At 41.0% G+C, this 25,140-nt stretch overlaps 1 protein-coding gene across 5 annotated transcripts in view; it reads right to left on the minus strand.

The window, feature by feature from the left end:
• Window positions 1-24,924, minus strand: part of KCNS3 (potassium voltage-gated channel modifier subfamily S member 3) — a 65,375-nt gene extending 40,451 nt beyond the window's left edge. For 2 of the 5 annotated variants that reach the window (XR_008208052.1, XR_008208051.1), the window contains exon 1: window positions 24,841-24,892. Coding sequence is in view for 2 of the 5 variants with exons in the window: in XM_052688521.1 (XP_052544481.1) it covers window positions 5,913-7,397 (1,485 nt within the window). In the remaining 3 variants the exon portion in view is untranslated. The other 3 variants (XM_052688521.1, XM_052688511.1, XR_008208053.1) reach the window with 3 other exon arrangements.
• Window positions 24,925-25,140: the final 216 nt, after the last annotated feature.

Here is a 25,140-nt window from a genome sequence, read left to right on the forward strand (position 1 = left end):
GACTAACAGATAGCTAGCAAAGATTCTGGGGAAAAGATTCTTGCAGAGGAAGCTGGCTTCAGAAATGCTACACTGGATTAATGCTTACCCAGCTGCTAACACTGAGCAGCTTTCAGACTTCAGCATAAATTCCTGTGTCTGTCTCTATGTCACCCAGGTTCAGAGATCTGTATCAGAAGCACAGTCCATCCTACACACACAATGCTCAGAGGAGGACAGCAGCATCAGTGATGGTCTAGCACTGGTAGATAATCCAGTGGTTTAGAATGCACCGCATCTACCTTTCAGTACCTAAAGGACAGACATCTAGCCTAACAAATTCATATATCCTTATAGAATCATAGAGTTATAAAATCATCAAGGTTGGAAAAGACCAATAAGATTATCTACTTCAATCCCAACCCATCTCCACCATGCCCGCTAACCATGTCCCTCAGTGCCAAGTCTCCACAGTCCTTGAATGCCTCCAGGGATGGTGACCTCCCTGGGCAGTCTGTGCCAGTGCCTCACTACTCCTTCTAAGAAGAAATTTTTCCTAATATACAATCCAAACCTCCCCAGACACAACTTCAGGCCATTGCTTTGCTTTCTTACTGCATATCCAACAGAGACATTTCTCCCATTTTCAGTCAGGACCTTTGAACACACCAGATGTGCTGTGTCCTGAAGAGGTCTGTTTTTGTCTGTTGGCAAAGGAAGCCCAAAGAACCAGCCACACAATAGCTGAAGTTGGGGGAAGCGAATGCGGCCCAGGGTGCCCTTGCCTGTGCTGACTCAAAAGAGCTCCTAGAACAATGACACTAAATCAGGCCATAACAATCTCCAGCACAGTTGTGTGCTAGTTATAACAAGCTGTGCAGTGGAAACAGCAATGCATGTCATAAAATAACTAGGAAACTCAGTACATATGCTATTAAATAGTAGAGAATAACTAGACACGAAACCATTGTAATGCTATTACATTACAATTCACATTCTTTGGTCATTCTGTGAAAAGTCTTAAAGAAACAGTGAAAGCAGATCACTTCAGCAAGTCACCACGTGTTACTGCTTTTAATCAGCAGAACACAGAATTAGTTAATGAGCTCATTCCTAGCACAGCGTTTAAGCCAGAGCCAGAGATGAGTTCTCCTCCACAATCAGCCCTGCTCCACAACCTCCTCCACAACCAGGTCTTTGGTCTGCAGGTTTGGACCTGTCAGGGGTCCTGTAAAGTCTCCCTGTCCCACTGGTGTATGAGGTTTTGGAAAATCAATGTGTACAGAGATGAAGGAGCCCTCAATCTGCATTGCTTCCAATATCTCAAGCAAAAATTTCCCTCTCCAATATATTAATTAAAAAGAAATGACGTGTAGATTGTTCCTCAAGGAAGTAGTCATGTTTGATATTGAATCTAATTATACTGAACAGCCAAAGGAGCTTTGCTTTTTACTCCTTAACTAAGAATTACTGCTGTTTGTCCTTTTTCAGCTGGGTGGGAGGGAAACATCCAGATTGGAAGTAAATAGCAAAATCTTTTAACCTATACCAAACACTTCCAGTCACTCAATGGGACAGACATTCCTACACGTGCTTCTAGTGTGCATACAACGGAGAACTCTGAAAAGCACATTTGTACCTGTTTTGTGACTGTCTCTGTGTGTGACATTCAGAAGCCTGAAAAAACTAGCACCTCAAAACCAAAAAAGTAAGAATGAATGTGCAGGTGCAATATCCACTGATTGCCAGACCTTGGCATGGGCAGTGGAACAGGCTCCCCAGGGCTGAGCTGTCAAAGTTTAAGGAGCATTTGGATAATACTATCAGGCATAGGGTCTGATTTTTGGATGGTAGTTTGTGGAGCCAGGAGTTGGACTCAGTGATCCTTATGGATCCTTTCCGAATTGGGATATTCTGTGATTCTATCTAGAGGCACACAGTGACTTCTGCTAGATCATATTTGGACCATAGGCCCATCATGAAAAATTAACAACAGCTTTACAGAAATTAAAAAAAAAAAAAAAAAAAGTCTCAGCAAGTCGTGAATGCTTAGAAGAGATACTGCAATTATGGTGCAGTGGGAAAGTGCTGAGATGGCTTAATGGCATCTGCTGTCTCCTGATTGACAGAGCATAAACATCTCAGCAATACAAGCAGCAGCACTGCAGCTATAGAGCACTAGACAGCAGTATTTACCGACTGCAGCTGAGCTACTGCTATCAAACACAAATTGCACTTCTAGCACAGGGTTGTTTTGATTTTGTTTGAGAATTGTCCTTTTGTGGATGAAGAGGTATTAGCAGCTTCGCAAGCACTGTCAGCTAATCAAAAAACATTAGAGAAGCTCTCTGCAGCTTAGTGTTTCTGTCACTTGCTCTGCTCATTAAGGATGTGTGGAAATTAATAAATGCATTAATACACAAAATCCCAGCCCAGACGAGACCGCATGTTGCTCTTACCAGACAGACCTGCCTGACACTTTCAGCGTTCTTTGATTTTTTAAATAGTTAATATTTTGCATTATGGTGCCTGAAACTAATTATACTTAACAAGTAGCAGATATTTTGTTACTTTGCTTAGCACAGATGTGCTATCATTTATTTAGCTGGTGTTTAGGCTCTGCCACTGTTTTATGCCACACTGATTTATGTGACATTTTCTCCAAAAAAAAAAAAAAAGCACAACCCAAAAGGGTGCCAATATAAACAGCAAGACTGTTTGTTCATTTCACCTCAGCTAAGCTTTACCTGCTGCCAGCCAGATGAATGAGAGATGTCCTTCTGGACTCAGAAAGCTTTCTTTTCTTACACCTCCACATCTGCCTTTCAGCTCCTATAATACACACCAGAGAGCAGTGGCAGTGCAGAGCTGCTCCCAGCATGAGCTGGAGCATGCTGGGCCATAAACCTTCCTACACTGCTTTGGGACAGAACTACACAAGGATGGATGCTGCTGTGGAAAAACTGAATAGCAAAAGGGCGGTGTTTGCCATCAAGACAAAGAAACTAATGATGTGCCAGGAAGCTGTTTTGTTTAAAGACCAGCAATTCCCTCCCATGCAAAATGGGACACGTGTCTGAACATAACCTCTTCTGTGCTTTTTTATCTGAAACAGCAGCTGGATGGAGAGAATTTAAGCAGCATTTTTAAAGAGAAAAGCATACAGGAAAAAGGTACAGGAATAACAAAAGCATTAAAGATAATCTGCCTTCCATTGATACTATTTCTTGATAATACGCAACTCTAGACAAAAAAAGGACATTAATAGGAAACAAGTCAACACTTATGTTCAGTTTTTGATAGAAAATTCTTCTAGTAAAACTTCCACCAGCAGAAAGACCACCCAGCATCTCTGTACTTACTCTCATCTGCTTTTTATGGTACTCGAGATCTGTGTTACTTTCTCGTACCATTGCACATTACAGGACGTGACGTTCTGCTTTGAGAGCAGCACCTTTCAGCTCACACCCTGCTCTCATTTATGGGAAAGGAGAAAGATTACAACAAAGCCTTTTCTGAAAAACACAGATATCAAAATAGCACTTTGCATGGCAAAAGGGTTCCCTCCTATTACACAGTCTAAAAGACATGCCTCACCGCAGTGCAAGGTCAATTTATCCGGAAAAAGGCAGAGAAACTTTGTGCCACATCCTTATGTGACTGATCAAAGGTAGTTCAATTTATGACAAATAACTGTTTAGTACCATTTCTGTGTAATGCTTAATATACAAAAAGAGATTTTTCAATACTAGGTTTTTTCAGCTGTTTAATACAAATTTCTTGCTGTTTTTGTTGCATTACAATATTTTTTCATTGCTTTTAAATTTCAACAACATGATCTACATATGGATTACACCAAGAGAGTTTCTTTGGACAGAGCAATTTTTATATTGTTATTCTGCTGGTTCCTATTACATTCATATGCACATACATATTTATTATTTTATATCATTGCATCTTTGTAATGCTAACTGTTCGCTAAGAACAAAACACATGTAGGCTAACTTTCCCTTTTGGTTTTCCTGCATTTACAATGGGAAGAATTAATTTTGATTACCTGTGAAGCATCACATACCCTTAAGACACTCAGCCAATAATAATCCAAATTGTGAAGTTTCTGCAAAACTCAAAGTGTCCCAAGTCTCACATATAGTCTCAACTATACTGGTGCACAATCCTCCTGAAGAACACCTCTTTTCAAGATATAGGTAGTCCATCCCGTTCTCTTTTGTTTCACTGACCTGCAAAGAGGTTGGAGCTCTGTGCCTCAGCAAGTATCAGTGCAACTCAATGTACTTTACAACAGAAATCCTGATACACACCTGAAAAAACAGCCCTCTGAGCTACTCTGCAGAGGCTAGAAATGGGCTCCCGTCTGGGTTTATTCAGTCTTGAAGTCAACTCCTACTGTGTTTGATCTGCCTGCATAGAGACTGACTAAGGGCTACCAGGATTCAGCCCATTAGAGATTGATATAAAAAAACAATAATAACAACAAAAAACCAGTGAAGTCTTTCTTTAAGCAAAACATCAACATCGCAGTAGCTTGGATTCTTCACTGCCCAGCATCTACTACCAAAAAAAAAAAAAAAAAAAAAAAAAAAAAAAGAGTGTTCAGAAGTATTACTGACTTCTGAGGTTCCGAAGTTTCTTAAGCATTCCGTGGTTGGGGGGCTTTCAGTGCCAGCTTTTCCTTCACGTACCCCTGGAAAGTGCAGCCTGAAGCACAGCAGGATTAGCTGGCTGCATAAGAAATCCCTGGAGAGAAGAGGAACACACAGTGCTGCAGAGCTCTGCCAGGCCACGAGCACTGCTCCAGCCCACAGTACAAGCCAGGACGGCTGCCATCCCCAACAGATGAGCTTCAGAAAATGACCTGCAATAGGTTAACATATGCATGCCCACATGCAGTTCATACCCTACCGCTGAAGGGAAATACATAGTACAGGAGAGCATTTCCACACATCTCCAATGCTTGGCATTAAAGCCCTGGACTGGGAACCAGTGCAGCAAGATGCTGCTCATGTTTGCTGTTACCCACTGAGGCAACTTCCTCCAGCAAAGGAGCAGAGCTGACAGCACGCAGCAGTAAGTTCTGAAGTCCACCATGGCAGTTCACTTCAGTGCCCACAAAACAAAGCCTCCGAGGAAGTCATAACCACAGCAGGATCCTCTCCAGGCACTGAAACAGCTCAGGTTTGCAATGGCAGAGATGGTGGCTAAAAGGTACAATAAGCTCCTGGCTGGCCTTAGGCCTCAAGTTTCATCCTGGTGCACGTGGTTTAGAACCTTCAGGACTTGACAGAGCTTGTCCATGCTAGAGGTGGGACACTGGGAAAAATATAGGCACAATGGAATTATTTTTTTTAACAAAATAAGAATGCATTGTGCTTTTGGAAAGAAATTCATAAATATGCTGCCATGGATTAAGAACACTATGTACCAATACATTTTCTGTTCCAAGTTGGTTCCCAATTCCAGGATTACATGAATGTGTTAGTGAGCACAGCTTTACATGTAGATAGTTCCTTCTTTCTTCTGATATATTTTCAGTACAAACTCCACTGATGTGCCATAGGTTTTATGTGTTTGCAATATACATCTACTTGAACAGCAGCAAGATTCTGTGTAAGCTATCATATTGCTGCAGGAAACAATGACCTCACATTTAAAACTGTTTTCCTGACTTTTTTCCTCAAAGAAAATACATATCACTTGTTGTGTAAAAACCAAACTACCACATGAGGCATATTTTAAAGCCTCCTATAACCGACAAAGCTTGTATGGCATCCTCAGAGCAAAGAATGTCCAAATATGGCTAAGAGTTAAGTACCCTGAGAATTAAATGCACTTAATAAATTCACTGAAGTCTTTAAGTCCATGTTTACCAGGACTCAGAAAAGAAAAATGAGGAAAAGAGAAGGTGATTCCACTCATTTTCCTGCACCATTATCTAAAGTAGCTGTGTGATAAACATCTTCCATATCCTGGATGCTGGAGGCATCTGTTGAATCTTGGTCACTGACTACGATTCCTACTGAGGAAAGGCTTGAAATGAATGAGTGCATCTTTTTTGCATAAATATCTCTAATGTTAAAATAAGGTAGATCATTACATTTCTCTTTGCGATCATTGTTGCATTGGTCTGGGTCAATATCTTTTTGCTTTTGATAGTACTTAGAGAACTTATTGAAAATAATGGTGATTGGAAGTGCCACCACTAGTATCCCACAGATAATGCATAAGGTGCCGAGCAGCTTTCCAGCAAGTGTGACTGGGTAAGTGTCCCCATAACCAACAGTAGTCATGCTGATGGTTGCCCACCACCAGCAAACGGGGATGCTGTGCAGTTCTGAAGAGTCATCATCCTTCTCCACTGAGTAGACAAGAACTGAAAAAATAGAAATCCCAACAGACAAAAACAAAAGGAGAAGTCCAACTTCCTGGTAGCTATGTCTCAAAGTAGCACCTAAAGACCGCAGTCCTACAGAGTGCCTGGCCAGTTTCAGGATGCGAAATATCCTCATTAACCGCAGGATCTGCACCACTTTCCCCATGTTTTCAATGTCCTCACTTTCTTCTTCCTTTGTGTCCACAGCCAAGGTGGCATAAAATGGGATAATAGAGACAAAATCAATGATATTCAATGGTTTCTTCCAGAACTTCTTTTGACTTGGAGCGGTGATGAGCCTGATCACTAGCTCAGCAGTGAACCAGATGATGCACGCAATCTCCACAGCTTCCAGCACAGGGTCTTCAATCTCTCTGTCATTGGCATCCAGCCTTTGAAATTCGGGCATGCTGTGAATGCACATGGCCACGATTGATGCCAGGACAACACTCAGGGAGGACACAGCAATTAACTTGGCAGACAAGCAGTATGCAGGATTTTCCATTCTGACCCAGATCTTCCTTCTTATTTCACCGAAGCACAGATTATCAAACTTTTCCAGCTCCTTATCAAATATGGATGATTCTTCATTGGAGGAGTCAAAGCTTCTGTCATTGCTTTTCTGATCCCAGTCTTTTTCAGGACCTTCTTCTTTCCTCTCCTGGTACCGATTGCTGCAACAGGAATCAATAAACAGCTCATTTATCCCCCAGTACTCTATTTCCTGGCAGAAGGAAAAGACACAAAGTTCCTCCATGACATGAAGTTTGCCAGTGTAGTAAAAGTTCAGAACATATTGGAACAAGGAGGGATTCCTGTCAAAATAGTATTCCTTATCTGCAACACTATAATCATCACATAGTTCTAGAATAGCCTCTTCTGAATGGCATTTGAGAAGTTTCCCAAGTCTGGTATGAGGAAATCGGAGCAAAGTGCTTTGATCCACTGATTGCTTAAAGCCACCCACATTCAAATTGATAAGTTCTGCATCTTTGCCAGGTCTGCGGAAAAATTCACCATAAACCATTTTGAACAGTTCCACTGCTGGTGCCCAATAAGATTACATTGAACCTAAAAAGAACATAAAATATTATTAGATCATTTACTTCAGTTTTGTTCTCGTGACACATTCTTTTTTTCCATCTCCAACTACTATGAAATTCTGTAACAAAACAAAATGAAACAAAACAAAAATTATGAATACCATTATTAAGCATTTCACAGAAGTGGGTTTAGTTTGATGATTTAGCTCAGCTTTTTGAAAGCCATGGATTCAAGTTTAGCACTCTTCAAATTTTTCTAGTGTGGCGGAAGAATGCCTAATTTATTAGTAAATCAGTCTCTGCATTACTATCACATTGACATTAATACTTCATAGATTTACTGCAGTGCAGCTGGAAATCTTCGGTTGAGAGAAAGAAAACTTGACAATCCATCAGAACACTTAGGGCAAAGCTTAAGAGCAGGCATCTCAATTATGGTGTCAGTAGAGCTGTACTGATTTAAATGAGCTGGCAATTTATAATCCACTACTTTCAGCATTATCCACATGAGCATGAACTGCAATTACTTCTGTTGTAACACCAATTCATTTCCTTCTGAAGTCATCCACAGAAGAGCATTCTGTATTCGTGAATACATACTAAACGTGCATTTGAAGCTTCCTGATCCCTGACTTCAGAGTTTTGCCTTGCCCATATCTGGGTGTCTGCACTCCCTCACTGCATTTTGTTCTCTGTGTTCTTACTCACCTGGAGTGTCCCAAATCTTACAACCTTGGTCAGCTCCAGAAGCTCTTCCTATTCTGCCACAGTACGGATACAGCCACTATAGTAATGCTGGGAAGCTGGTGCTGAAATGTCATTTCTGGAAACAAACTTCCAGAGATAGAACTTCTACAAAAAATTTACCTCAGCACATACATGAATATCTGCAGATAGCATTTAAAAAATGCAGTTATAGTTACTAGAAAACATATTAAATTCTCCAGAAGAGTTTAGTTCTTGCATTCCTGTTAAGAAACCATAGTCTTCAGGCAACTGGCAGGTCTTACACTTGTCATGGGATTGTATATGACTTGTGATCATCAGGAGATAAAAAAATTTTGACTCTGACATTTATACATTAATTAATGTGTACTAAGCTAATTTATTTCAATCTAATAGGGAAGACAATTAATTTTAATTATGACAAGAGAACATTGTAATCCTCCAGTGCTAACTGATGGATTCATATCATGCAAAAATATTGTTTGGGTGCTCTATAATGACTTGGAAAAGCTACTCAGTGAACTGACATTTTCTATACCTGTCTATTTTTCAGTGTCTCCTGCACTAGTCTCAATTATTATTCAGATTTGAAATCTGTTTTGATTTGAGTCTGAATATTTTCTGTTGCTCCTTGAGGTCTTCTGACTCAGTTAAGAAGGTCATTAAATTTATATCTATGGAAGGTTGTACCTATTTCCTTGTTCATGGTGTGTGAGCCATGTCTGCAACCGCACTGTACATAAACATTAAAAAGGAACATCAATGCTTCTCTATGTTAAAGAAAATTCTTCAAATAGAAATCACTCCTGGTCTTTAGTAAGTGTTAAGGTGGATGGTTCAGACACCAGATCTCAAGGATGAGTCCCACCTTATACCACCAGAACAAGTAGGAATCAAGAAGGGAAAAAAAATAAATCTACAACCTTTATTTAGTCAGCCAAAAGAATTTAACGTTCATTCTGCCTTGGGTACTTGTCTTAATAGATGAGTTCCTTTGCCTACTGCATCAATCTGTAAAGATATCATGTAGATATCTTTACAGATTATTGCTGTACCTCTACATAAAAGATGAAATAATGGAGTCTTGTGGTGAAGGCTTGACTGAGATGAACTGTTCTCTTGGTATGAATGAACTGTGACTAGCCTGAACAGGGATAAGTCTGCATCTACACCACTGCCAGCCCAGCCCTGTCAGTCACCCAAAGTAATTTGCTTTGCAATTTCATAGGCATTTCCATCTAGTGCAAAACTGACTTCTCTCTTACATTAAAAAAAAAAAAAAGACTTTGAACTGGATGCATTATGGAGATGGAGCCACTCTCCAGTGATCCTAAGTCTGTCATACAACATAAGAGGATCCAAAAAGACTGCTTGCCTTGGAGGAAAGGTTCCACAGAACTACAGAATTTTTCCAGCCTACAGTAGAAGGACCTATATTAAGGTAATAGCACCTTGTCTCATTGTAGGGTCAAGTTTCATGTGCAATATGGGCCTTATCATATTTTGATTATAGCAAAAGAGAGAAATGGGAAAACTCAACAAAACTGGATCCAAACTTTCTACTAAATGCCAATAGAAGAAGGAAATTGAGATTTAGATCATTCTGAGAGAGAAAGAACTAAAAGTGACTACAAGAGTCTTATCAACCAGAATTTGAATCTCTCCAACAGAGACTATCGTGCAGTACCTGTAAAATGCAATGATTTCTTTTTCTCTGTGGTGGACAGCAAACACCTGTTATTTCGGGGAGCAGCAAATCCATTCTTCTTCTCTGATAGTGGTCAGGTGCAGGAATGGGCTGCCCAGGGAGGCAGTGGAGTCACCATCCCTGGAGGTGTTCAAGAAATGTTTGGATGTGGTACTAAGGGAGATGGTTTATTGGGAAACACTAGTGATAGGTGGAGGGTTGCACTGAATGATCTTGGAGGTGTTTTCCAACCTTGGTGATTGTATGATCCCTGCAACACCCATGAAGGAAAGGGCTTTTTTTGTCTTCTTGCCACTCCAGTGCCTTCCAGACAGAGGAACAGCAGAGAAAATAGATCACCAGGATCTTACAATGGCAGCATTTCAAAGAATGATTTAAGACAGATTCAAGGTTGTGTTTAGAGGAAGGTTCCAAAGGATATTCCAAGCCACGACCTACTCATTCCCTTCACCTTTAGCATCTTCACATGCAAGGGTTTGTTTTTAGGACTGCCACAAGCACTGTTAGAGATCTGTTCAGAACTGTTCTCTCTTTCCAGTACTTTCATTGTATTGTTTTTCCACAATTTCCTTATGTAAGTAGGAGCGTGGAGTCTAATCCTACAAGCCTGTATTTCCTAATACTTGTTCACAGGTGTCAGTCAAACCAAAGCTACTGCAAACCTTGTGATATTCCTCTTGTGTGCAACAACTACTGACACCTATAGGACTTCAAAAACCAGGCACATAAGATGCTGCAGCTAAATATTTACTCTGTCAATTAATTCTGAAAAATCATTTTTGTATTCAGAATAATCTTTATTTCTGTAGTGAAAGTCATTTTGAAAACTGAAAAACAGCACTTTTTTTTTTTTTTTAACCACACTGCAAGCCCCTTTAAACATTTTTCTTAAATCCAGATTAATTGGAAACATCATAAATTCTACTGTGTGCATAGACTATCATGCAGTTAAAATAAAGTTCTTGAAAACAAAAATGTATGAGACACACTGCTTTCCAACTAAGCAAGACGGAGAGCAGCCAGTTTTTACAGGATGATAAACTAGGTACATAAAAGTGATTTTACAACTTAAAATGTAGTTTGAAGACAGGTATTTACTAGCTAACAGAATGAGTGTAAAACACAGTTGCTCCAAGTGCTTCCCAAGGCTCAGCTTTTACAAATGATTAAGACATAAAATAAAAGCACTGATTTCCACTCAGAGACGAAGGGCAGAAGGATATTATCAGCTGATAATTAGCTCCAATCAGGATCAAGAGCCAAGTTGTGATTTTACATCAGTATAAATTCCTCCTAAAATTTCTCAGGGTCTGGGATAACTGGAGGTCAAAGTAGATTCAACACCATGCTGGCTCTATTCACTGATTAATTTCAGAGAGTAAAACTCCACTTTCAGCAATTCATTCAGAGGAGAGCACTAGAGTGTGAGCTACTGCTACAAAAAACAGGCAAGATTTAAAATTATCGGGAGTGAGTGATAACTATTACAAAAAGAAAGCAAGTTTTTGCCCCAACCAGCCTTGGGGCAAAGACCACAAATGGTAACTTCTCTCCCAGCACAACATGCTCTCTACTCAAGGGAGTCCTTTACTCACTCATCTTTTTACCCAAGGATAAAACTCTGCTCCACTTCAAACAGTGCTTTCATGGAGGAAAGCCTGCATCATGATCCTCCTAAGAATACAGAGCTAGCACAAACTTTGCAGCTCTCCACTTCAAGAACATCATTAAAACCTCTCTGATCTGGCCTTCTGTAAACCAGTATTCATATATAACATAATAAACCGCTAACCATTCCAAAGCACACATTTCTTGCTCTAGGAGAGTCTTACAGAGGCAGCAAACACATAGCAGATGTTAGTTACTTGGTTGCTTTAATTGATTCAGTTGTTTTGATGAGCTACTGGGTAAGAACTTATATAGAATAGAAAATGAAATGAAACACGAAAGAAAGATGCTTATTGCAACAATCAACATTATTCTCTGAGAAGCTAAAAAAGAGAAAAAAAAAACAACAAAATCATGCAATGGAAGTTCCAAATGTTAAGCTCGAGGGCCAAATAAAAACCAGTCATAAGGAAAGCAGTGTGAAAAGGATATAAACATTAGAATAAAAAACAAAGCAACAGGATTCAGCACTTCCAAATCGAATATGGAGATGGGCTTTAGCCAGCGCTTCTGCAGTAGTACATTGTTGGTGAGGCCACAGACCCATTGTCTGGCTTGGAAAGGGATAGCAAATTTCTGGGGTTTTAGCACGCTGTGAAATCCCTAAAGCTTACAAAAGAAGAGCCACAGGGACAAATTCTATGTACATGGTCCCTTTGAGATTGCTACACCATGGATGTATAACATAGAGTGAAGAGCTGTGGTTTCCAACCTCTTTGAGATCAAATCCCCTAAAGGTTTTTAGTGAGGATGTGAACCCCATATCACAAATTTATTCATTAGGAAAGTTTCTCTTTCTAAGTTTTCTTTACAAAAAGTCTCTGTAGTCAGTGAGATCCCACATGGAAGCTTTTACAACATACTGCACATTTAACTATGCTAGTGCCTCAGCTATTGGTAATTCCAAATTGGGACAATTTCTGCTTTTGTTAGCACTAATCTGTCTGTGATTATCCAGGCACAAAGGAAAGGAAGTTGAACTGACTCATGGTGGGATAGACTATGCAGTACTTCACTACATAAACCACTTAGGGATTTAGAACCACACTAAGTAGACCAAATACTTGGATAATGCACCACCTTAAATTGCCATGTATGCTTTCTGACCCACTGAACACAGTAGAACAATCACAGTTAAAGTTTGAATTGAAATCCATTTAGTATGACTTAAGTTAATGCCCGTCAGCTGGATAGTCATAACTGCCTGAACACACATGATTAAGTCTGAAAAGATACTATATTACTTTGTGCAACTTCTCTCATTGTGATATTAGCTGTACCCAACTCCATTTTGTAATATTTGACTCTGTAAAGTTCACTGCAAAATCATTTGGAGTCTGTGAAGGCAGAAGTGAAAGAAGAAAGTAAGTCATTTAGCACACATAGCGTGAACATCCAAAGAAACCATTCTTTGGATATGGATGCACTGTGAGGCAACGAGGATAAATTCATCAGCTAAATTATTTGCTTAGTTGTAATTTATTTTATATATTCTATTAGTGGTGACATCCTTTATCCAGAATATTACAGTAAAATGCAGTGAAAAATAATTGAGTCCTGCAGCTACATTTCTCTTGGAATGGATTAAGTTCAGCCTCCCAGAAGACCTCAGGTAAATGAAGTTTGCGCTGAAGTCTCCAGGGCCAAATATTGTTCTGAAGTTACCACCATGTAAACCTACTTGGTCAAATTCATCCCTTGTTCGATTTCGTTATGTCAACAGATTTTCAGAAATTGAACTTGCACCATATGCCTGTGCATCGTTGGAATGAAATGGAAAACAGAAAGAAAACAGCAGCTTCCAAGAGCACCGCTGGCAATAAAATGTAAAATCATTTCAACATCTGGACCTGTGGAAAAAACAGTCTTTAAAACAAAGTTTTCATTGTTTTCATTAAAAAAAGTCACTTTCCTCACAAGACTGCATTGCAAGGAAGAAACTCAAAGTGAAAGAACATAGGCAACAATATAGGAATGTTCCACTCCAGACTATGGTTCATCCCACAGATCTTATACACATACTTTCAGGTGTGGTGAATCACCTATTAGAAAAGTAATTTTCTGTATATTAACTAGATAAGCAACACAGATGACTTGTAAGATGTCTAACTTGGGTATGGGTAGCATTAGGTAAAATCAATCCTCCCAAAAAGTGAAATTTGGCTGTTTATCACTGTGAGAATCAATGCTGGCAAGGACTGAGTATAGGCCAAGGGGCAGGCATAAGAAAGGAGCAAATGAAAGCTGCCAGCTGTAACATCAACAAGACAAAAACTTCCTTGGGAACATGGTTTGTGGTCTGAACTGTTTTACATAAAAAGAATTCCATTTATCAGAATGTCATCTTGTAAGATGATATTAAAAAAAAAAAAAAGTCAGAAAAAGAAAAAGGTATCCTCATCCTAACCCAACAAGTTCCTGGGGATAACATGCATTCTGACATTTAACAAGACTGGCACTTCTCTATGTTTCCAACAGCTTAGCAATTTATAGTCTGCTCAGATAAAATTAAAAGACCATTATCCACCTTAACTAAGTGAAATTGACAGATTAAAATGTGTTTGCTTGAAAATCTACCTGTAAATTCCCACCAATTAAGTAGTCACAATGCTGTATTATGACACCTGTCAGTTTTCACAGTGAGCAAAAGATACTCATTTTCTTGAGCTGTATTATCCTAATTGCTGAAGTTCACAGAAAAATTTAAGATGAGAAGATGCACATGGCATTGTTAGAACCAAGTCAACATTGCTATAGTTTGGTGGTAAAAGAAACTCTCTCCAGATTAACTTTTGGACAGTAATCTTCTGCATTAAGTCATATTCTTGGCATCCTGCTTCCATGAGAAGTAGAGGTTCAAAATGAGAAGTACTATTTGAACAGCATATGGTAACTTCTAGGTAAAAGCACCTCTGCAAGGAGCACAATTTCTATAGGTTTCCCTTCCTTAAAGTCAATATTCCATATCTCATTTTCTGCGGAGTCCTACATTATTCCCATTCAAGAACTTTTCCAACAAGTACAATAAAAACACATCGGTAGTTTATGTTACCATTAAAGGTCAGAAACTCCGGATACATGATCCTAGATCCCTGATACTTTTCCCCAAAGGAGAAATTTTATGGAATAAAGGTATATTGGTATACTTCTTACAAATAATTCTTCATTCTCATTGTATTTCACTCATAAAGATAGCTGAGATTTGAAAGGTTAGTTACCTGAGTAAATAAGATTATGCAAATAGCCAAGTGGGGAAATAAATAAATAAACTTAACAAAAAGAAAGAAATAACAACAAAACAGTAGAAAATCTAAATATCACTTGTACATTCATAGTGCGGTGCAGTGTGTTGGCAGAGATGAGAAACTGCACATCTATCCAACCACTGCAATCTCTTAGGCCTGACATAATGGGGTAAGCAACTAGACATATTTTCTCTTTCTCTCATGCAGAGGTCTATATACCACTTAAGATTCTCCTGAGTTTCCAATCTGAGTATCAGTTGCTCACAAGCCTCTGCACCAAGGCAACTTACACCTGCAATCAGCTATTACAATTCTCCCATGTTAAGAAAGGAAGTAGGATTTTGATGAAATTCAGGTCTTTTTTAACCCCTTTTAGAAGGGGAACAGAGAGTTAAAAATAAGAATCAACTCACTGACAGTAAGACTGACCTTAATATTCAAAATATCCACTCATTAGTCCATCCTAGAGTTTGTAATTGTAAGGAAAAACTTACATTCTTCTTCATTTTGAAGTCTCAGGAATTGTCCTCTGCTTCTTAGTGTAGATGACTCCTGACACCACAGGACTGTTGCTCATTTATCCTCTGTGAGATTAACTCTTCCTAATCTTCTGTTTTTCAGAAGACAATATTTCTAAAGTGTACAAAGTCAAATTGCAACAGTCAGTTGCTCTAAACAATGACAAATCTACGCACAGAATCACAGAACTGTGAGGACTGGAAGGGACCACTAGAGACTGAGTCCAACCCCATGGTCAAGCAGGTTCCCTACATCGGGTCGCTCAGGGAAGTATCCAGATGGACCTCAAATATCTCCAAAGGACTCCACAACCTCTCTGGGCATCCTGTTCCAGTGCTCCATCACTCTGTCAGGGTCCTTATCAGAGCAGAGTAAATGGGGAGGATCATGTCCTTCGACATGCTGGCCACATTCTTTTTAATGCACCCAGGAAACCATTGGCCTTCTTGGCCACAAGAGTACGCTGTTGGCTTGTGGCCAACCTGCTGTCCATCAGAAGCCTCAGGTTTTTTTCACTAGTACTTAGCCACAGCATCAAAATACCAAAAAGGACAGTTCAGCTGTGGATGGCATTGCACTAAACTACTGAACTGACTACCTGTTCCCTTTGAATCCATGTTAGTTTTATTCTATTCTAAGTTCTAGCTTTGGGATAAAGTGTTTTAAATAGTCTCTCCTTACAATATTTCTATCAGTATGTCTCTTTTTTATTTATGAATAAATGGTTGTGTTAGTAATACATCAGCAGTTACAGAAATTCGGACAGGAATGAACCTTGAAGAGTTACCTAATTCAAATCCTTCCATCCCTCTAGGTAGGATCAGATATTCCTAAACAATTTTTAACAGATGTTTATTTAATCTTATATGATAAAGACAACCCACAGGGACTGTGGATTCTAGTCCACCACTCTGCTACTGGACATCACTGGACATCACTTTGTTCCCCTCTCCTAGACTTTCCAAGTAGCATCACAAACTAATCTGCTTTGAAGTGGCACTTTGGAGGCTATCTTATCCGACCCAATGTTCAGAGCAAGTCCAGTTACAGCAGGTTGCACAAGGCCAAGTGCATTTTGAATATCTCCAGGGACAGAGAATTCTCAAACTTGCTGGGCATACATTGTGCCGATGTATGATTCCTCCTACAATGATTTTTTTTTTCTGTTGTCTAACCAGAAGCTCTTTCTTTCCAATTTGGGTATGTTGGTTGTGCCCTAGACTGTACTGCTGCATGGGATTATTGAAACCTGGATGGAATTTCTCCAGGCAGCTGAAATCCCTTTTAACAGCATCCTTTCAGCATATTGGTGTAGTATTATCCACCTCAGTCCTGATTACTTCAACTTGGCTGTCCTCAAATAGCATCTAACAACAGAAAATATTTGCCAGAAAAGGTGTGAAGCAGGTATATGACAGCCTAAGATATAAAACTGCATCACTGCACAAGTGTTCAATTGACTATTCAGAGAAATAGCTGAGACATTGTTCCTGCATGCAAAAAAATGGGATAGCCAGCAAATAAGTTTTTCTCTGAATAAGCATTAGCCTATGAGCGCAATCCATCTCAGTACCTGTCAGCATTACTATCCATCTTTTTTTTTTTTTTTTTTTTTTTTAAGGAAGTGTTGAGTAGCTACTAACACTTGGATTTGCATATGAAAAATTATATCTGACATTGGCACCACTTGTGAAATACTAGAGGCACTGTGTGAACGGGCTGCATTCTAGCAACACTAACAAATGTGTTTACACAGCTCATAGCAGCATCACCATCTACTCAACCCACGACTCAATGTTGAGCCCTTTAAAGTTACTCAGGAAATTTTTACCATTGCTATTCAATGGCAGAAAGTTTAGAACAAATTAAGACAACAAACCAAATCAGAAAGAATTTCAGTAGACTGAAGCATCCCTTCCCTGCCTGCCTACTCCTGCCCTATTTCTACAAGCAGTTTTTTAATGCCTAGGATAACCCATACAAATGGCTGGGCAAAATCCTTAATCAGCAGAGGTTTTGCTGAGGACTGTAAAAAGACAAGGGGTTTCCCAGGTTTTTGACTGGGTTACACTTTAGCTAGACAAATTCATAGCCTCCCACAAAGAGCACAAAGAATTTCAAAGGAGCCACGCCAGGGTGGCAGCAATTTACCAACAGATCCAGAAAGAGATCTGAGAACCGGACTACATATCCTCCCTCAAGGAGATAAATTTTCCATCAGTGTTTTGCTTAACACAATTTTTGTGTTAAATTGAGCAGTGTTATGTTCCTGCTTCACTACCCACATCCACAAGTAAAGCAGACACAAACTTTTGTGGGATCAGTGTCTTCCATCTTCAGTCTCAGCTGAAAGAACTCATATTTCAGAGATTTTCCTTGAAGTAGAAGTCTTGAAGTCTTGAAGTACAGAATAGCTTCAAAGCAAGAATTAAATTTCATTAAGCACATTCAATGCATCAGAAGAAACTAAGAACAATACACATTTGTTTTCAGTTGATAGTTTCCCTTCATAGGCTGCTGCTTAAAGCAAAGCACCACCAAGCACCACTTTAAGCAAAAACCCTTTGATTTTTTTGGCCTTAGCAGCAGAACAAATGTACAACTCACTAGGAGGAAGAAGGCAAATGACATTACCTTTCTTGTGGCTTACATCTGAATGAAGCACTTCACCATGTACTCAATACAGTTTTAATTCTATTAACAATACCTCAGATGAAAACAAGACCTGTAATGTTCAGACTTTGAATCTGAATACATAAGCACTTGCTACAGGCTGTAATCACTAGGATTTATTGCTGAGAGAAAAATGCCTGAATGCCTCTGAGATCCAAGTCATGAGTCCAGAGCCAGCAACCATCAGAGATGCCAGAGGAATCTCATGTGATTGCACAGAATTATAAAATCATAGAATTGCAGAATAGTTTGGATTGGAAGGGATCTCAAAGATCATCTAGTTCCAAATACCCTGCCATGGCAGTGTTGCCAACCACTAAATCAAGAGCAGATCATAGAATCATAGAATCATTTGAGTTGGAAAGGACCCTTAAAGGCACCCCATCCAACTCTCCTGCACCAAACAGGGACATCTGCAGCTGCATCAGGAGCTCAGGGTCCTATCCATACTGATCTTGGTTGTCTCCAAGAATGGGGCATACAAAACATCTCTAGGCAAGCAGTGCCAGTGCCTCACCATCCTTACTGTAAAAAACTTTTTTCTTATATCCAGACTTTAAATCCCCCCTTTTTTAGTCTGAAACCACTTCCCTTTGTCCTATGGTTTTGTCAGTTTGCTCAGGGCCCCATCCAACCTGGTCTCAAGCACATCCAGGGACAAGGCATCTATTCAGCCTTGCCAGAACATTAGGCTCTTTTAAGTTTCACAGGTTTCAGTGTATGCCACAGACTACTTGTGTCAAATGCACTTGGAAACTCAAGGAACTGGCTTGTCCTTGCACTTTTTGTCATCCTAACCAATTAATCAGAATGAGGGGGGAAATAGTTTTGTGCCTGGTATAACAGAAAACGGTAAGAGAAAAAGCACAACTCATTGAAAATAGCATTTTACATGAAAATGTGACCATAAACATTATTACTATTTCCAGACTGAAGACAAAGAGATAAAATATCTCCGAGGACCCATGCTATCCTTATTGCTCAGCTCAAACTTTTACCAGTTTCACAGATAAATTAAAAGAGCAGTATTGATCCACACTGGCTGTCCTTTTCAGTGTCAACATTGTGCTGGACAGGGAGGTACATCAAGTTTCTTAACTTAAGAAGAGTGTAATAAGCAGTAACCATTCCGCAGCTCATTCAGGGAAAAGGTATTACTAAAATGTCATGCTGAAGCCATCACTCAGTGCTTGTCATTAGCTAGTGCTAAACACCAAGGACTGATCTAAATTTGGGTTGCAGTAGTGGCTTGGCTATCTTTAAAATCAAAGCCAAACTTATGGCTCTATTTGTTCTTTCAACTGGAAATAAACAGAGTTCATAAAATTACAAAGCAGCTTCAGAACTGTGATCCAGTTACAACAGCAGTTGCAGTGATTCAGATATCTGCAGAGAGAAAATATATAATAAAACCTCCTATAAAATAAATCTTCCTCGGGACATATCTGATCCTCTGCACCACAACTTAAATTATAGAATCATAGAAAGGCCAAATTGGCCTTTTGGCCAACCTAATTTGAGGAGACATGCCATGGGCAGGGTTGCTGTCCTCTAGACCAGGCTTCCCAGGATCCCATCTGACCTGGCCTTGAATGCCTCCAGTGACGGGACATCCATAACATTTCTCTGGGCAGCCTGTGCCAGCACCTTACCACTCTCTAAGTAAAAAATTTCTTCCAAATACCTAACCTAAATCTCTCCTCTTTCAGTTTAAAGACATTTCCCTTTGTCCTATCACTGTCAGACCATGTAAAATGTTGGTTCCTCTCCTACTTGTTATCTCCCTTCACAGGTACTGGAAGGTTGCAATGAGATCTCCCCAGAGCCTACTCTTCTCCAGGCTAAACAAGCCCAACTCCCTCAACCTTTGTTCACAGGAGAGGTGTTCCAGCCCTTTGTCTTCATTGCCCTTCTCTGCACCCACTCCAACAACTCCTTCCTGTACTGGAGGCCCCAGACCTGGACGCAGTACTCCAGATGGGGCCTCACGAAAGGCAGAGAAGAAGGGAACAATCACATCCCTCTCCCTGCTGGCCATAAACACACCAACTGATAGCAACTGTACACTAAAGTAATATTGTACAATAATCACTGCATCTCACAGACTATGAGGTCAATCCTTCTCCCACTGAAGCCAGGAGTGAGAGTCACTTCTGCAGTACCTCCTCCCCCAGCATCAGTTTTCAAGCTGCAACCTGTACAGTTAGCATCGCTAACTGTAAACAGCATCAATTCAAGGGAAGGAAGGGTAGAAGAGAAGCACAGAGTTATCAGAAGTGTCCCCAGTTATCATCAAACTACCCAGACTGTGTCTTAACTCCTCCATGCAAACCAAAACTGTTCATAGATTTTTTCTTGGTTCTCTGCCTCCCACAGGTAACCTACCTATGGTTATATCAACAGCAGCAATCAATTTGTTAGGCTCAAACGAAAATAAAGCACAGAGAAACATAAAATGCTCCCTCTATGAGACATCAAAATTGCTAATATGAAGTTTTACAAGACTACTTACATACAAGACATTTTCTGTCCATAAATCTTGTAGAACTTTATTAACTTAGAAGTGCTGGGAGGCAGATGCCTTCAGCTTCACTCTTTGGAAGCAGAACATCAGACTTGAGGGGTGACCTGTTCAGTGTCACACAGCAGGTCAGTGTGTTCTACTTCAGCATTCCCAAAGCTACAAAGCCTCTGTTTTTGCTTTGCTTTTAGTTACAATTGTAGGAGGGAGGCCAGCCACACACTGCACAGGTTGAGCTCCGAGTCTTGTGTGAGAACAGCACTGCATTGGAATAATTAAACACATAGCATGGTTAACCAGCTCCTAAGATATCAGCTGGCATCTAAATTTCTTGTCTGAACTGATGAACAAAGGACAAGAATGCACGACACTGGAGAAAAGAAAGGGGAAGCAAAACTCTATTTTAAATGATAAACAACCCATGATAAACAACCAGTCCTCCTTAAAGCAGCCCACTCTGTTTTGCCCATGTGCCTTTTTTGTTGTTTTTATTAAGAGACTGGCAAGACCAAAACATTTACAAAAATAGGGGGGAAAAAAAAGAAAAGTTCGTTGATTAGCCTTTATTCCAAGAGTCTTATCCAGAGCTCCCAGTGCTGGCTGCTCAGAACAGCAGGAAATCCTAAGGGCTGGTGGAAGCACTGCAAGAGCTGAGCCATCGGGGCCTCCCCATGGGCCATCTCCCAACTCTTCACATCTGTAAGAGGGTAACTTCGGAGCTCTCAGCTCAGACCTCCCAGAAATGTGAAGGCAAAATGGGTGAGGCATTTCACTATGAAGGATGAGAAAATGAGCTGGAGAGTTTGTGGATAAAAAGATGGAGAAGAGAAAATCATAGAATCATAAAATTATTAAGGTTGGAAAGAACACCAATATCATCAAGTCCAACCATCAGCTCATCACCACCATCCCACCAAACCACTTCTCTCAATACCACATCTCCACATTTCTTGAACACTGACTCCATCACTACCTTGGTCAGTCTGTTCCAATCTTCACCACTCAATCTGCAAAGAAATTTTTCTTAATATCCAACCTGCACCTCTTCTGGCACAAATTAAAGCCACAATCAACACCCTCTCCCTCGACAAGCAAGATAAATATTTTAAGTCATGTAATGTAGAGCAGAATGAAAAACAAAACAAAACCATTACACACAACTGTCATATACAGAATCTTCTTTTTAAGAAAAAAAATGAATTAGTTATCCACAAATAAAAGATGACAGCAGTTTGGCACACTACTGTTCAGACTTCAGATATGCTATGAATGATAAGAAGACACAACAAAATAGAACAGAGTCAAATATAATGGAAAGTAGAGTGCAAAGAGAAGAAGTATTAGTAAAATATAGAAAACAAAACAGGCACAGAAGGAAATGAATGAGGTATAGCAAAGAATGAATGATGGAGAATGGAGAAGGCAAATGAGGGTCGTGTCTTGGTGCAGCTGATGACTTGGTGCAGAGCCATTGAGTGCAGAGCCTGCAACAGGTCAGTGACAGTGGATCTCAGCTGAGGATTTGTCCCTCTGCACAGAACCAGAGAAGGGTAATCAGACACCAGAATGCCCAGGTGTTCTCCACTCAGAAAATAAAGAGGCAACATAGCAAGGGAATAAGATGATATCAATAACAAAGGGGAATGCAAATTCCAGAAAAGAAGAAAGAAGCTAAACAGAAAAGTATGGAAGGAGAACAAGAAAGAAGAATATATAGAGAGGGCAATGGCAAGATTAGAAGAAAATATCCACAGGTTAGTGGAATACATTTCATTTATTCATGAGGTCTGTTTTATTATGTGTCCTTGGCAGGGATCCCGTAACTGAAAATTTGCAAAGCAGAGAATGATGCGAGTTTGGAGACTTGAGTCTTGTTTCTAGTCATTAGCCTTGAGCAGGGCTTTTTAATATATGTGCCCCAGTAGCAAGTAAACAAGTTCTTTAAACCAAGAGCCTTTAGGACGCATGCTGCAAACAAATGAGCTTAGGCAGAGCCAGAAAGGATTCCAGGAGAATAAGCAAACCTAGCCACAACCCACTTGCAAGTAACCAGGAGGATGGACAGGCTGCTAGGAAAGATGCTGCCCAACTCTGCTGCTCGCTCCAACTCCAGCTCACGTCAGCTTACACAGAGCATCTGTCTTTCACATGCACTCCTTGCTAGCTGGCATTTGCTACACTTGGGAGCATGTGGGGCTCAGTGCGCTCAGCTGGCAGAGGAAGGGCTGCACCCAGCTCCCAGCACACAGCATGCAGTGGCAGCAGCACTGGCGGCTGTCCTAGTGCAGGGCAGCACCATGCCCAGCACAGGCTGTGCTGGGGGCTTGCCAGATGCTCAGGACAGGGAAAGCCCAGCCGTCTCCCTGTGAGTTTCCCTGCAGCTGAACTCAGACACTGCTGAACTTTGTTTTGCTCCGAGGCTGAACCTGTCCTGTGATCCTAGAGAGAGTGAGCAAATAAATGCTTTACTTAGGAATACTCTGTTTGTATAAAGAACATTTTAAGAAAACATCTAGACTGTATTTCCCTAGGGATCACAGTGAAGTCTGCATCAATTCCACCTTTATTGATATCTGCTTCTTTGTCCACAAACGCAAATGGGAAGTTGAAAGGTTCCTACTATTTTTGTTGGTTGTCTCAGCACCAGATACAGTGTTCAAGGAGGAAAGTCTCTTCAAAAAGAGCTGTAACATCCTTTGTTGTCAATACATATAGATTTCACTTATTTTAAGATCAATTTCAGCAAATCTTTTCATCCGGTATAGGCAAACAACCAGGCAACTTGGATATTGGAACTGGATGGTCTTTGAGGACCTTTCCAACCCAAGCCATTCTATGATACTATGATATTATTTCTGGAGCCTTCCCAATCTTCAAATCCTGCAACTGAGAAGAAAAAAAACCACCAGCAACAACAACAAAAAATCACAAAACTAATGATACTGTACCTCTATAAAAATAAAAGCTTTCAAAAGCATGAACCGCCCAAAAGCCAGGTATAGATATTGCCAGTGAAAGCTCTTTTATCATAATTTAGCTGCCAACACACATATAAATCATTTACCCAGTTTCAGAACATAAAATTCTCTTTGCCTATCCACAGTGCTGTCTCAGCAGAAGCTCAGATACATAATCCATGATGTTTTTCCCCAGTTTGCCAATTGTCTTCCATTGCCCCAAGTGCAACCTTTCCAAACAGTGAAAACTGGACAAGTATAAGTTAACAAGGAGAAGATCATAAAATCATAAAGGCTGGAAAGACCACTAAGATCATCTAATAGAACCACCATACCACTAAACAACACCACTAAACACAGTGTCTACCCTTTCCTTGAAAACCTCCAGGGACAGTGAAAGTTTTGAAAGATGCAGTTCTGTATTAAAACAAAGTCAATTCTCATCACAAATGATTACTGCTCTCTACATCACTGCGATGGGCAGCTTCTCAGCAGGAGACAGCAAATGCAACCTACAAAGTTAAAAAGTCACCACTGCACCAAATACTCAGGCTCTTGTACAAAGTGCATTCCTACCTCCTCGATCTTCTTTGTATGTTAGTCTGAATAACTTATGCCATCTATTGGCCTCAGCCAGAGACAGATGCTCCGAGGAGAACTTTAATTCTGCAAAAGCAACTACGTTACAAAGGATCTGAGGGTAGATCTGCAAGTTCTGCTAATGGAATCAATACCTTGCCACTACTCTGATCCTGAGGTTCACCTCTCCTGGCTGAATGTGCTTCAGAGTGCAGCTCCCAGAATAACCAGTTAGGTAAAAAAGAGTATTGGCACAAGGCTAGCTCACACTGCTTGGGAATCCAGAGACGGAGCAGCGAGGATTTGCACTCTTACAGAAGCACTTAGGAAAAGTCCTTATTATGATAAGATCCACTTAGATCTAAAATCAGGGAAACTATCTCCAACTCGGTAACTCTGCCTCACATTGGCCATGCAAAGAGACTTCTCTCCCATTTCTGCACCCATAGCTATTTAGTGATCCACGGCTCCTCAAACCGACTTCATTTTTCTATCTAAATGCATTTTTAAAAGGCAAGGCAGAGCTCTGCAATGTGAAAGAGACTCGGAGACGTTCCCTATCGATCCGCTCCCGCACAGCCCATTAGAAGCGGCCGCCCGGCATCACCTCGTCCCCTCCGAGGAGCCGAAGCGGTGCCCACCGCCGGGGCCGCCTCTTTCGTGAGGGAGACGGGGAGCTGCGGGCGTCGCTCGGCTGGAAGCGGGGCTCCCCGACACCGAGCTGCAGCCTCCCTCTTCCTCCTCTTCCTCCTTCTCCTCCTTCTCCACGCCGGTCGTTCGTCCCGCAAAGCGCACAGAGAAGCCATCCGAACCGTTCGGGGCTCTGCCTACCTGGGGCCGCGGGGCTCCGCCGCGCTCCGCCCGCCTCCGCCGCGCTCCGCGGGAGCTGCCGGGGGGGGCGGGAAGGCGGCGGGCGGGCTCCGGCGAGTCCCCACCCCGGCCTCGGGCATCCCCGGCACCTTCCCGGCGGGGCGGGCGGAGCCGAGCTGCCGCCGTCCGTGCGGGTCCCGCACCGCGTCCCGGTGGGTCCCGTCCCCAAAAAGCGCGTTCTGCCTCTCCCAGTCGCAGCCCACCTACCGGCAGTCCCCGCGCTGTCGCGCTCCGGGGGTCGGGGGTGCTGCCGGGCGAGAG

The sequence above is a fragment of the Tympanuchus pallidicinctus genome, unplaced genomic scaffold, assembly GCF_026119805.1.
Source record: "Tympanuchus pallidicinctus isolate F22 unplaced genomic scaffold, pur_lepc_1.0 scaffold1, whole genome shotgun sequence".
Lineage (NCBI taxonomy): Eukaryota > Metazoa > Chordata > Aves > Galliformes > Phasianidae > Tympanuchus > Tympanuchus pallidicinctus.